Here is a 14,802-nt window from a genome sequence, read left to right on the forward strand (position 1 = left end):
AGCAATATTAGAAAAAATCCTAATTACTTATCTATAAATTCAAAAACTATATACAATTGGGTATACTTATATAATAAAAGTTTAAAATGGTAATTGGTATAAATCGTGTTTTAAGAGAATTCATCAACTAGCTTATTTCTAAGAGTTCTTAAGTCTTTTACTTCAGCGGTCTCTTTTATTAAATTGTTCCATAAATTAACAATGCGAAGAAAGAAAGAGTGTTTACAGCAATTTAACTTAGCAGATTTCGTCTTAAGCTTGAAGCGATGGTTTGAAGCGATGGATATGAGATGATTGTAGCCAACTCGGCGCTAAGCGCCTCGTTGGCTATATATCATCTCATATCCAACGCGCGCTCGTGGAATAATTGCTAATTAGACGTTTTGTGGTGTAGTATCGCTGAGTATTTCTAACGAGTTGGGCCGTACTTTGACGAGCCCATAAGGCGACTTAAAATACAAACAACGAGTAAAAATACTCAGCGATATTACAAGACAAAACGTTTAATTTGAGATTCGTTATCCAACTCGCCAAATTGTTATTTCAGTGCGGGCGAATTTCGCGGATATTTGTGGAGTACAAATTTCGCGTGACATTGGTACTCGTCTCCCGCGTTATTTGTACTCTACGAAGCACATTTATGCCCGAAACGAATCACCCCAACCGATCTATCCTCGGTTTAAAGTAGATCACACGAAGCCCGTTTATATTTGGCACAGCTTAACTATGGAATAATTATTTATTTAAATAACTAAATAACTATGTTCACTCGGCATTTATAGCACGAAAACAAGAAGTACCCCCGAAAATAAGAAAAGAATGATATGAGTTGCACATAGGTGGGCTGAAAGTTCTAGTTGACGAAAGGGAAACGAGTTGGCGATTTAAAAGCTAGGCCTAAGGCCAGAGGGAAAACCCTTTAGTCGCTCAACCCCAGTATATCCAGACAGAAACAACACAGGTGTTTCTGAGCCCTAATATTCGCAGGCTTAAAACTAAAATCAACCGGAACTAAAATAACTGAAAATGTGCTCTCTTTCCAATATTTTAACCACGTTTTTAAAACAACATGGAGCAAATTTTTCGGCTTGATGGGTCACTATTACCATTTTGTATAATTATGGGGCTACGCACTGTGAGCTCCGCTATAGTAAGTTGAGAAAACTTATACTCGTGGCCTATGACGACAAATCCTGCGACCTAAAAGCTGCTTGAACGTTTCTTTTACCCCTTGTCTCACTTCTCTGATCTGCCAACAGTACAGGAATGGATTTAGACTCGAATTTGCGAACACAATAGCTGTTGTGTATCTCCTGCTGAGAATCTGAGCTGACTTTCTTAAAGGGAAAAGAGATGGTAGAAATAATAACAACGCATATGGAAGATAACAAGCGACCAATGCTAACTGGACCCACACTGCTGCAGAAACAGTTTTTCGGTATCTCTCTATGTTCAAAGGAATTCCCTCGCTCAGTGGCCCATTGTGATTATGGCCTTGAACTTGAGTTCCATGTTGGCGGAGTCGAATGAATATCTTTGCGCAGGAATAAAAGGGGGTAATAAAACACAGCATGACCATTGCAAACATGACCTTATAGGCAACTTTGTAATTCCAAAATTGTTTGAGAAGAGATGCCGTCGCATACCCAACCACGATCAAGATTAAAACTGCAGTAACTCTCTTTACTGTGATAATTTGTCTGAACCGCAGGCCTAGTGAGAGAGCGAAAAGTCTGTCCACACTCACAACTGTTACGATCAGGAAAGACACTGAACTAAAAACGAATATTGACATTTCTGCAAACGCACTTAAATTGTAGCAGAGATGTCGTAGTTCGCTCATCTGGAGAAGCAATTCGACGGCAAACAATGGCTCATATCAAACTCACGGGGTACAAATAGTCTCTTACTGAATTTCATGACCACGCCCCTTCATCAGCCCACTCAAATCGAGTGCGATTTTTGGATGTTATATCATCTTGCCGATTCTCTGTATAAAAAGTTAACATTTTGTGTATTTTCGTACTACAAAGTAAAGTTTTTCCCTCGTCATTTTCACCTTTTCCTGAGAGGGTCCGTCAAAATTAAGAAGGCGTTCGTGGTCAAAACAAGACCGAGCAAGGAGTCTTGGGCTATTTCTCTCTTACGCAAGCGTAAATTGAAAATATACCGCCAAAATCAAAGAGAGGAACAAATTTCCTTGGTTTTGATATGTAAATTGTCGAACAAGGAGCTGATTGAACCTCGTCAAATGGCTATTCAAAACAGCCACACCTTCCTCCTTTTGCTCGTTTCCTGTTTTATAAGCGTGAAAGCAGTGGGAGAAGAATCGGGTAGCTCGGAAAGCGCTTCACCATCGTTTACTTACGAGATAAACAAGTAAGATTTGTAAAGTTATTTTCCGAAAGAGTCGGAATAAATACATTTTTTTCAGGTTAGATTGCTGTTTTTACCCTAAACGTCGTCCAATAATTTTTTGTTGCAGCCTACTAATCTGTACAATTTCGAAGGAAAATATTCAGATGCTTCATCGTCCCCGATGGGGGTTCTGCCCTGGTGTACCGGTTCGCAAGGGAATTACCATTGTTCTTTCTTTGTTTAGGAGTTATCGGTTAGCTATTGTGTATTGTTTGGTCTTTTGTATTGGCTCTTGTTAACCGGTACACGAGGACAGAACCCCGAAGGGTCTCCACTCATCGAAGCGTGTACTGTAGCCAATGTAGTGAATTTTCAGTCTCTTGTTGGGTTTGTCAACCTCCGTGACTTCAATATCATACAATTTTGTATCTTTTCTCTGTGAAATGACCTTTTTAAGACAGACAGACAGACAGACATCTATATTTATACAGGATAGCCCCTTCAGTGTAGTAAACACTGGTATCAACGGGGGTCCTGTTACCCACCCATCCCACCCCAGGGGAGGACATCCATCACACAGTAATCTCGTGCGTGGGAAATTAACGTCTCCTGCCCCTAACCCTGCAGGAGACGGGACCTCCATTTATTCGTCCCTATCCGAGAAGACTAGAATATCTAACCATTTCTAGATTTAAAGAAAGGAAGCATATTCTTCTCAGTTAATTTTAAGACCCTGAGTGTTGGTCCGGCCGGTATTGAACTCTCGACCTCCCGCACAGCAGTCCGGCGCTCTCCCAATTGAGCTAACCAGGCGGCGGTTCAAACAGGGGTGTATGCTGAGTATTCGTTGCAGAATCGCTTTGGTTCTCTTATCTCTCTCTTTGGTTTGTCCGCCATTTTGAAAATTTTCTCAGGAGGGCATCTGGGTTAGCGGCCGCGCCAGGCTGGAACCGACAAAAACAAATGTCCATCGCAGTGGGGAAACAGTTTGATATGAGAAATCAGGCCAACATAGAGATCTGTGATTGCAAGACAACAAAATATGACCTTTGACGGCGGATAAAGGGAAGAATTTTTGTAAGGGTGATGAAGATCAGCACTTTTCCCAGAAATGAAAAAAATGGATAAAAAAATGTTAAATGCTCCGAGAAAAATGTTATGCCGAGGCATATCTATATGAACACAAAGTACAGCTTCAGTCGTTTGATGGTCAGTTCCATAATCGTTCCTTTTCGCCATTTTCTCGCTCTGAAATTGGACAAAGACTAAAAGTAAGTGATGCCAACCCTTTATATCGACGAACGTTTCATAAGTTTTCAAACATTAGTCCAACAAAAAAAAGTCGGACAAGCATGTATGCTAAATGCTTTACCATACATGTGGATTAAGCTCATATGATATTAAAAATTGGTTATGCAAACACAAAACTAAGCTCGCATTGTAACTGAGTTGTAAGCTCATTTAAAACTTAACTTGACACGCCCTAGGAACAAACTAAACTCACATTGTAATATATGATTTATGCAAGCAGTTAAAACTGAACTTGGTTGACACAGTAAACAAAACTAAGTCCACGCTGTAGCTAAGTTTTGCACGCATTTAAAACTCAATCAAGGGTATATCAAAAACAACACTAAGTTTACATTATAACAGAGTAATGCCTACCTTTGAAACTGAACAAGGCGTATACTAGAAGGACTTAGATCCCGTCGTATCTTAGTAATGTGTGCAATTAAAACTGCATTTAGCGCACATTGGAAATAAAGCTAAGCTTGCATTGTTAGAGAGCTATGTGTGTATTTTAAACTGAGCTAGGTGCATACTGGATACAAAAACTAGCTCACGCTGTAACAGAGTTATGCATGCATTAAAAACTGTTCTTAAGCACACAGTGGTGACAAAAATAAGCTCATATTGTAACAAAGCTATGCGTTCCGCTTAAAACTTAACTAAGCTGAACGTAAACTAGAAAGAATACTAAGCTCACATTGTAACTGGGTTATGAGCCCATCTAAAGCTATATCACACATGCACTGGAAATAGGCTAAAGTCACAATGTAAGTGAGTTATTTTCGCGCATATAGAACAGAACAAGGCTTTTATCAGAAATACAACTAAACTTGTATGAATAGAGTTGCGCAGGCAATTAAAACTGAACTAAGTTTAAACATGAATCAAAACTGAGCTTACACTGTAACAAAGCTTTGCGCGATTTAAAACTCAATCAGTTAAAATAAGTTAGCAGCAGGCCTACACTAGAAAAAAGAATTAGGTTCACATTCCAACAGAGTTATAAATGCAGTAGAAGCAGAACAAGGAGTACACTGGAAATATTTTGTCCCTTTAAGATTTGAATAAGGATTGAATACTGATGCATGTTATGCTATCTAAAGTAACACTTAAACGATTTTATTGCACAAAAGCCACTCCGTAGCAAATAGCCATTTGACGCAGCAAGTACCTTCTTTATGTGGCAAATACCCATTTCTACTTATTTTGTGCTAGAGAAACCTTTGGTAAAATATTACGTTGTAGGGAACTGTTTGCGTATTGCTTAAGAACAATCTACTCCTATGTACTTTTCAATTTAAAATATAACACGCTTTACCGACAAATAGAGCGTACACGTAGTTTCATTTCCAAACGGCTGAGATATTAAGCAATTAAAAGTGTTGTGGAAAGGATATTTTATGTTTATGTAAGCCATAAATCATGATAGCATCTTAATCTTATAAGCGCGTTACTTTACATAGGTAGCGATTTCAACGACTACGAGCGCTTATTGTGGTGTGAAAAATTTTATTTAATTGTGACATATAATTAAAAAAACAGGTTTAACATGTTTTCTTTCACAAGCGCAGAACTTCCCTACCAAAAAGCCAATTTAAAGTAAAATATAACGATTTTATAAAGAAAAAAGATAATTGACCTTCTCAAAAATTTTGACTTGTTAGGTCGAGTTGATACTATAGGCGGGAACGGGATTTGTTCTAAAATTAAAATGGTGTGAAAAGTAAAATATTCCAGATCCCAGAGGGGTTTTACAGCAATAAAAAAGACCTAAAAGACCTTTAAAGTCCGTTATTTAGACCTGAGACCTAAAAGACTTTTAAATTTTTTGATTTTCATGATTTTTTGTTGGATGTACCAAAGATAGATTATTTGCTACGTTGGTTGATAACTGTATGACTTGAAATGTTCAAACCTGGGCGCCGTAGCTCCTTAAATAACATGTTTCTTCAAAGGTTTGGTATCCCCGTGCTTGGTTTTTCTTTGGGCGTTTTCATTTACTTGGATCGTTCGGCGTTCGAAAGAATCTCGAAATATTTACAATACAAAAATATTCAAGTACACTGGCTTTTAGGAAGATGTAGTGGCAAACGTGCTAGCTGCTAGATTATGAATCGAGAGATTTTAGACTAGGAAATTTTCTATTACTTTTACAACGGCAGAAGTAACAGTGATCAGCATCCGATCTACTCTTTTCTTGGAGGTTTCCTGTTGCTCTCGATTTCGATTCAAATGATCATTTCCAAGTGCAACGTGAAACCACAACTTCCGGGCGGTTCATTTGCTCTGCGACAAGACAAGAGACCCTGCGAACGCCTTGGGCCTCAACTCATCCAACCCTCAGCCGGGTGTTCTTTTGTGGTGCAAGGATATTTCGAGGGTTATTCAATATCGAGCAAGTATTAAAAAGGTAATAAATATGGTTACGTCTTACACAACTCTTTAAAATCACATGTCACTAAGTAGTTTTACAAGGGAGACAAAGAACCCCTTTTAATTCAATCGAAACGGTTGCAGTAAAATGATAAGCTGATCAGCTACTAGCGACATCCTGTCAAATCAATGATTGTTGACTTCTTTTTTTTTACTTAAGTATTTCTCATCTCTTGTATTGCTTTTATCGTTATTTTTACCTCAAGCTTAAACTAGAATTACCTGTTTGTTTTAATTGTATACTCTCTATATTGCTTATCAACTGAGTGTGTCTCCTCAGAAAGCAAGAGTGAATTCACCACAGTCACGGTAGTTGAATTCAGTTCATGTCCAGTAAATGAGCCGTTTTGGTTCTGAAATGATGATCTGGCACCCAGATGCTATAATGTAAGTGTAACTGGAATGTAAGATCCTTACAACCGCTTGGGCGTAGAAGGTCTGGGTACAAGACTGATGAAGTAACGGGAGGGGGAGAGGGAGGGGGAGAGGGAGGGGGAGAGGGAGGGGGACCAGAGTACGGAAAGAGCTTTCTTTTTGGAACAATAGAACACCATGTAATCTAGAGGAACTTATCTTTATTCACCAACGTACACGAACTGGACCTTACATATTTAAAGGTACATTACCTTCCTCACAGCTTTATCTGCACACAAATGAAGTGCTCACAATTTGTACATGGAAAACTTTTCTCTCCCCGCCTGGGGCAAGATACGTTCTTACAAGGATCCGGAGAACATGATCCAGGTGAAGCTTTGCCACAGTTATCTGAAAATAAGCAAGGCATAACCAAAGGTGGTATTTGGCTATCATAAGATTAAGATCGCAACACCGGTGGAAACAGAATGTTAGGCAAAACTCGATTTTGTTCAGCAGTAAGTATCGTAAAATACACTTCAGTCCAATTGACGTAGAAACTTAGCTGAAAAAAAAGAAGGCATTGTCCAAGGCTGCAACTCCCAAGGCTTCATTATCAAACTCAGAAGCTTCTAACCTGTTCAGTTGGCCTCTTTTAATTCTACCTCCAAGAACCTACAGAAACAGACATCATGTGTGAGGAAAATAATTGTATGACAAGAAATTATTATAATTAAAACTTAGCAATAGCGATTCAGAACTAGAAAACAACCTTATGATAGGAATTCAAATTTGGCCCGTCTCTGTAAGTTCCGTATTGATGTGTGTGATGTAATTCTTTTTGTTGGAATTTACTCTCTTGAGATTTCTTTCCTTTAATGAACTTTCTAAATGTATGTGGTACTACACTTACGAACATCACTAGTTCAAACATTTGAGAATATTTCATATAAAATGTTGAGCTCAAGCTCTTACAGGTCATAGGGATATTTTCTGGGAACAGAATATCTCTTCCCCTTATTTACTTATAAAGGAATATTTAATGAATTTTTCAAAAAGAAACTATTCGGGTTTTTGAATTTTCAACTCACTTTGTTGGCTAGCGGACAAACAAAGCATACAGATAACACAGCCGTGTATAGCTTCATGGTTTCAAATCTTCAGCGAAAACCTGAATGGAAATGAACACATTAGAGAAAATTCCAAGAATTAGAACATCTTGTGAACTTGCATTGTCAAAGGCCATTGTATTAATCCATTGCTCTTTAGAGTAGGCTACGGAATCTAATTTAAAAGATCTAGAACATAGAGAAGGACGTTGAATAAATACGTATTGATTAATGTATCAATGTAACTTACTAAGTTTTTTTACTTGAACTCTGGAGATCTCTTCAGTCGGCTCACAGCTATGGATGGAATGATTCCGGCAAGAACTTCTGGCTGTACTTGACTCAGCAATAAACAATGACACTACTTAGCTCATGTTTCAAAACTTCCTTGCTCTAAAGTTGCTTGAAATTTGTCGCTATACCTTGTTAATTTACAAATGTCGGACGTGGTATCAAAGCAGTTTGTTTTCAAAGAAATTTGTAATCGAGAAATATTTCCAAAAGCACGATAAAAAACTACGTCAAGCAAGAGTTTGATGCAAATCAATGCACAAAGCTTGTCTCTAAGGCAGGGATAACAAAGACCTCCTCCTCTTACCTGTTGTGAAAGTTAAATTGCTTACTTCACTTGCACCTGACGAGGAAAACTAGAGTATGTGATATAAATATTTTTGCATTTCCAAACAGTAGTCCTTCAAAAGCTTCTGAGATAAATCCATAGCTTGAATAAGTAAAGTTACAACTGGTCAAGGCGTTTGTTATAAAATTGACATGAGAACTAACAAAGGGTGAAACTAAATGATACCATAATCACTTCTTATATGTATGCTTAAGTGCGCCCAAGAGGTCAATTTTTTTCTCTATAATTATGAACTTTACCTCTTTTAAGTGTCTTGCTCGTTGTAATTATTCTTATGGCTGATATTAGCCACACTTTAAAAATGATATTGTATTACCTGTGTTACTTATGCTGTTTCGCAATACTTACATTGATATTGTACAAGGAGTCACGATCCTGATAATGAAAGGTCATTGTAAAACTTAATTTGCTTATAGTGGAGTGATTTTTAATGGAGGTGAATCACAGCTGCCATGAGACAATATACAGTCTCATACTGTCTCTAATTTAAAAAAAAAAACAAACAAAAACAAAAAAACCGTGTACGCGGAAATTCAATATAGCAAAGTGCCAATCGCGAAAACTACCAAATTATTCTCGGAGGCAGCCATGCGGAGATTCTGCGCCAATAAATTGCGAAATCGTGAGGTCATTGTAAAGTTGGGTTCGCTTTCTCTTTACCATTAAAGTTTTGGCCTTCGTTGGACAACAATAGAGTCCTAAAGTGTGACGTCACGTTGCCATGACAGCATTTTTTTCTGGTCTAAACAGTTTAAACTCATACTTCAAACATGGCGTCTTTATCGATATGCTCACTCGTTTCTTTCTTTTCTAGAGAGCGGAAATCGCTTGATCGCGGAGAAAACCACTTCAAATCCGACCATGTCCAAAGCTTTATTTATTCCAGGGGAGTCATCAAAGGTGAAGTCCAAGCAAGCATGAAAAATAAGGACTACAAAGTCACAGTAAGTTGCCAATTTGGGATCACAACACGTATGTTCAATTCGAAGAACTCCCAACCCCGATTTCACCTCCAATTTAATGTTTATATTGCGGAATATATATTGCAACTTACGTGTCTGTTTCGAATTATCTTTTTATCAGATTTATCTCGATGAAAACCTTGAAATAAAAAACACAGAATGCGAGTGTCCTCGCGGCGAGTTCAAGTGCGGTCACGCGGCAGCCATATTTATTTATGGCATCCATAACCTTAGCAGGACGGACCTGGAATGCCAAAGGAAACGAAAGCGAAAGGCAGAAAGCGTACAGTCTGCAAGCCAGATGTTTCCAGCGCCACCGAAGAAGAAGGATTACAGCCCTTTGGCGCGCGATCCTAGCCGAGAAGATCGGATGTGGCTGTACAGCGAACTAAAGCGCTATGGCAAATTTACAGGGACCTGCTGGATCTTGAGTCCCGAACCACAACCTGCTACCCCTCTCCCGATCAAGACGATTGAGGATATCATTTACTCAGAAGGTTTCCTTATGGCATCTACGAAGGAAAAACAATTTGAGTACTTGATTGAGAATGCCAAAGTAGAGGAGAGAACCATAAATGTTGTGAGCACCCTCACGGCTGGCCAGCGAAACAGCCCTGCATGGCACCAAGCTCGTAGAGGCCGCCTGACTGCCAGTAATTTTGGCTCCGTCCTCCAGGCAAAAAGAGTTACACCGTCTCTTATCAAGCGACTACTTGGGGAATACAACTTGAGTGGAGTTAAAGCAATTGCATGGGGACAGGACAATGAGACTGAGGCCCTGAAATCCTTCACCAACATCACAAACTTTACACCTGTACAGACCGGCCTTTGGCTACACGAGTCGGGAGTTGTGGGTGCTTCCCCTGATGGACTTGTGGGAGACGACTCGGTGATTGAGTGTAAGTGCCCCTACACACATCGAAATGCGACAATCAAGGAAGCTTGTGGGCACAAAGACTTTTACTTGGAGGAGAAGGAAGGGAATTATACGCTGTCTACCACACATGTTTACTAATGTAAATAGGCAGTAGCTAATGTTAAAAGGTATTTTTTTAAATTTCATACATTAATTTCTTAATATAACATTACATATTCTACACTCAGATAGAGACACAAGATAAAGAACCCACATTTTTCCATTTAGCATAGTAACTTAATAATAAATTACATTCTTCCTGAAAGCAAGCTTAAACAATTTTTTTTTGCAACCAATGGCTACTGGTAGCTGGTAACACTTATCCTGGTTACTCAACAGGGCCCAGGTACATAAAACTTATGCCACACTTAAGTAGGCTTGCATAGCAATGCAAAGGGAAGGGGAGAGAGCCAAAACAAAATCCATGCAGCACAGGTTATTTTTTTCTGACTACCTCTCACCATCCCTTAAGCTAATTGAAGTGTGGCTTTAGTTTTATACACCTGGACTCAGGCTCCCAGCTTCACAGACACAAAAGTAAAACCTTTAAGCCAGCACGACTTTCACACTTGGAACTACTGGACGAAAGAATTCCATACTGGTCACATGCCCCTGACCTGGATTTAGTTGAAATGACAATTTAAGAATGTCACTGGTTTTCATTATAATCTATTTTCACAGAACACATAGTAGTTTGTATTAATGAACATAAAGGAGATGAATATCAGAAAAATGTAAAACTGACCACATCATATTTTTGACCAAAGCTATGTCAATACCATTTGATCTGTTACAGTAGGGCTTCTAGTAATACAAAAATAATATTAAAAACTCATTGTACTATAATTTAGTTGAAAAAAAGTTCTATTCAGTCAAATTCAAAGTCTTCGCAGCCATCCTTGATCAATGGATACTGCAAATTAACAAGAGCTGAGCACAGTTGGCATAGCTTGTCAGCATGGCACCTCAAAAATGCTGGGATGAAGCCAAGGATGCGAAAACTCTTAAGTCTTGCATTTGCACGCTCTACGTGGATGCGACATCGAGCTATTGATTTTGTCGCCCTTGCCTCACTCTCTGTAAACTTTCCATTGTTGAGAAATGGTGGTATGTTCACTGAAACACCTCTTGGAACTACATCGCTGATGAGAAAACCTTTGTCTGCCAGAACAAGATCACCAGCACTCAAATGTTTACAAAACCCAGACTCTTTAACCATGACCTTGTCACTGACTGAGCCAGGAAAAAGATCACTAACATAGGTTATAACTCCATTTGGGGCAACCCCTATAATGACTTTGAAAGAGTTCATTCCCCTGTAGCTGGAATATGTAGCATTCTGCTGGGACATGAGCTTAGGTGCAGCAATTTCAATGTCTGTACAATCAATCACAATGCGGCAACTGCTGTACTCAGTGAAAGAAGATGGCAAACACATCTTGTTCTTTTCTCTAGATGGCACAGTTGTCATGATGTCTTTGAACAGGAGAGAATGCAGAACATGGACAAAAGTTAGTACTATGTTAGCAACAGTTGCAACACTGCATGAAAACAACTGGGCTAAATGTAGATTGATATAATTTTGTTTCAGTTTCATCAGAGTGATAAATATCTGGTCCTCAAGTGTGATCGCCTCAACCTTCCATCCAGCATAATAGTTTATTTCACCCTTGAATCTTGAAACATATCCCACAACAATATCAAAAACATCCTTAGTGGGTAGACCTGTCTCCATCCGTATCACCTCAGGGCTCAAGCTCTTAGCAGAGTAGTGTGCACTATAGTAACTTGACACTTCCTTGTGTTTAGCAAGTTCTGTTGAAGTCATATCAAGCTCTATTGACAGCAGAGCTTCTTTGGAACTTGTCTTTTCCTCTTGTGAGCATTCAGTGGAACATGGTTCAGAGTTCTCTTTAATCTCTTCAAGCACAGATGCTACAGTTGGTAATTTCGTGGGCTCGGCAGACACTTTCCGTTTTTTCTTGGGGGTAGGTGTACTGGGAGGTGTTGGTCCTGTACCTGGCAGCAAGTCCAAACTATCAAACGGCTTGTGCCTGTTTCTGTCACTGATGGTTGGCATATTTTCTTTTCGCCCATCTTTAAAGTGACAACTGCAAAGTCGCGAATGTTTGCTGGGCTTTCTATCTCCTCTCCTATAACAGAAAAAGACAGAAGCAGTTACTATACTTGCGCTTAAAAAACCCAAAGTTTACTTGGTCACATGCTTAACCTTGTAGTCTAAGACGTGAATGCGAAGCGAGTATTTCTCTGAGCTTGTTACTTAATACTAGTTAGTGTAAAAGCTTTGATACTCACAACTATCATATAGTTTTTTAGTAACTAAATAATCTTAGATCAAGACTGAAGACAAGGAAAGGCAAAGCCGCGAGAAAAGAAATAAGACAAGAAAGAGAAACAGCTAATCGTGAATCAGTTTGAGATAAAAAAAAAAAACAGCTATTTCTAATCGATGGTACAGCATCGAAATATATATTTTTCGAAAAATACTCACCTTACAAATGATATCCACTTATCATAGAGTGTTTTATGTTTTTTCTGGTCTGGAAACGAAAAGAATCGGCAGCAGTGGCTTTCAGATGTGTGATTGCCATCTGGATGAAAACACTGGCCCATCGCAAACTTCGTCTCCGTGGCGTTTTGACTCGAATTATTGCTCACCAGGTGGTTTTGTCCGCTTATTATACTCTTCAATAGTAAGGCCAAAGGTTATCTTGATTCTCTTTATCTTATTTCTATTATTGGAGGATAAAATGCGCTATTATAGCTCTTGAAGTGTTCGAGGTCAACGACAATGTGTCACGCTAGGGACGCCATATTGGTTTGTTTAGACCACAGAATTCCGGTGCTATGGAAACGTGACGTAAGCACTTTAGGACTCTATAAGTTTTACCTCGTTTTGAATAGAACTCTCAGAAACACTCTTGCCATAAGGGAGATCATTGAATTGCTATGGTTACGTCTGACGCTATGCTAGCTTAGTGCTTAAGAAAAGCACTCTCTGTGTTTTTACGTAATACAATAATTTTACAATTACTTCTACACTTGATTTCACTTAGCGTCTGGAAGGGAAACGGGAAGGGAGGAAAGAATCAACTGTTCAATACTGTATAAATGTGACAAATGTTCACACAAAAGTCTTTTAACTTCTATTGCTTTCATTAACCACTGGCTGTACGTCACACGTTAGGAGCATATGCTATATCGTTTCCTCGTCAGATGTATTTACAAAAAGACCCAGAACAGTCTAAACATGAAAAACATTTATATCCCGCTGGGCAGTTTGTTGTTGCACAAGGATCCGGGTCGAAACATGTTCCAGGTAAAGCTGGGTCGCAAGGTTTAGCTGTAAATTAACAGGGAAATTAAACAAACAAACAAATGGTCAAACAACTTTCAACGAGATTTTCCTCTTTTTCTCTTTTTGAACATGTAAATTCATAACTGAGTCATAGTAACCGTGGAAATGATTTGTTTGAAAACTGAATCAGAAAACTGCGTTCAGATGTAGATATAGGCTCAAGAAAATTTCTGTGAGTCTAAGGAGAGATTCCAGCGTGTCTTCAAATTTCTTCATTTCGTTGGTAGCAAATGTCTTTGCTTCATATCTCTCTTGATTCTAATTCCGAGAACCTGTGGGGAAATGAAAAAAGATGTGTAATCAACATGTTTCAAGAATGAAAAACTGTTTAAATTTGTTAAAAACTTTTTAAATCGCAATTACTAGTGGTGATTTAAAACCAGAATACGGATGCTGAAATATCAAAATTTATTTGTTTCTGACAAGTTGTAAAATAAAGTTTAAAAACGCCATCATTCAAGCATCATTTTCAGTTACATAGGAGCAAGATAATATAAACTGTTTATATCTTCTTGGTGGTAGAAATGAAATAGGACAAGAGTTTAGTCTTAGAAACTTAAACCAAAATGAACATTGTTACCACTGCCCGCAAGAATAGAAAGAAAAATGCTTTTCAGTTCCCTAAACTTGGCTGTGGCAGAAATTGACTTTTTAAAATCGCACAAGCGTAAGCATATAGAAACAAAATAAACCTTCACATTCCCAAGCCATGGTCTTACAAGGAGCTCTTGAACAATATGGCTGAGAAAGAAATGTTTCCATGTACCTTACTCCGCACCTGGGAAAATGATGTAAAACTGTAAACTTCAGAGATCTTCCCAATCTTCCCAGCCTACCTTGGCGGTGAAAATGTTAAATGACCAACTTCTGAACTGAAGTTGACTATAAAATCTTAACAGAGCAATTACTAATGAACAGTTGGCTCATACGTCAACGTGCGTTCATCGAGATGTGAAGCACGCGGAAAGATTGGAGAGCACGAAAGATGGTAAGAGTTGCTCGAGACGTAGCCGAGAGCAACTCTAGCTTCTTGAGTGCTGTCCAATCTTCCCAAGTGCTCACATCTCGATGAACGCACAGCTGACGTATGAACCAATTGTTTTATAACATTTTCAACGCTGTAGTTTATGTATAAAGGGCAGAAATTCCCTCTCCTACGCCTCAATACATTGTTTATTTTTTTTTTCGGAAAAGTATTTCGCCATGCTTTAATGATCTTGTCTCAGAGTGGTCAAAAACTGACAGGTGAATTCATGCGTGAAAATGAAGTTAGAGTTGCGAAACGAGATGAAACCTTTGATTGTTTTGTTTTCCCTTTCTGTGGGCTCTTTCTCGGGAGCTAAAAAATCCATTCCTAAAGA

At 38.7% G+C, this 14,802-nt stretch overlaps 2 protein-coding genes and 1 pseudogene across 2 annotated transcripts; 2 read left to right on the plus strand and 1 right to left on the minus strand.

Annotated features, from left to right (window-relative positions):
• The window catches only part of LOC148738012 (melanopsin-B-like), a 39,117-nt pseudogene that overhangs the window by 12,959 nt on the left and 11,356 nt on the right, over positions 1 to 14,802 (plus strand).
• Positions 8,874 to 10,908, plus strand: LOC148738013 (uncharacterized). The gene is made up of 2 exons (XM_088747441.1): positions 8,874 to 9,128; positions 9,268 to 10,908. Exons 1-2 carry the CDS (start codon positions 8,955 to 8,957, stop codon positions 10,159 to 10,161), a joined length of 1,068 nt encoding a protein of 355 aa, XP_088603567.1. The 5' UTR covers positions 8,874 to 8,954; the 3' UTR covers positions 10,162 to 10,908.
• On the minus strand, positions 10,260 to 12,711 carry LOC148738014 (uncharacterized). The gene is made up of 2 exons (XM_088747440.1): positions 12,575 to 12,711; positions 10,260 to 12,215 (listed from the first exon to the last, which is right to left on the minus strand). Exons 1-2 carry the CDS (start codon positions 12,694 to 12,696, stop codon positions 10,931 to 10,933), a joined length of 1,407 nt encoding a protein of 468 aa, XP_088603566.1. The 5' UTR covers positions 12,697 to 12,711; the 3' UTR covers positions 10,260 to 10,930.

This window comes from Stylophora pistillata, chromosome 2, assembly GCF_964205215.1.
Source record: "Stylophora pistillata chromosome 2, jaStyPist1.2, whole genome shotgun sequence".
Lineage (NCBI taxonomy): Eukaryota > Metazoa > Cnidaria > Anthozoa > Scleractinia > Pocilloporidae > Stylophora > Stylophora pistillata.

Bases quoted from the DNA above. Each gene is read 5' to 3' on its own strand.
- LOC148738014 (XM_088747440.1), bottom strand. From the start codon at position 12,696: ATGGGCCAGTGTTTTCATCCAGATGGCAATCACACATCTGAAAGCCAC. The intron at 12,216-12,574 runs GTGAGTATTTTT...TTTCTGTTATAG, and splicing joins AAGTGGATATCATTTGTAAG to GAGAGGAGATAGAAAGCCCA.
- LOC148738013 (XM_088747441.1), top strand. From the start codon at position 8,955: ATGGCGTCTTTATCGATATGCTCACTCGTTTCTTTCTTTTCTAGAGAG. The intron at 9,129-9,267 runs GTAAGTTGCCAA...TCTTTTTATCAG, and splicing joins ATAAGGACTACAAAGTCACA to ATTTATCTCGATGAAAACCT.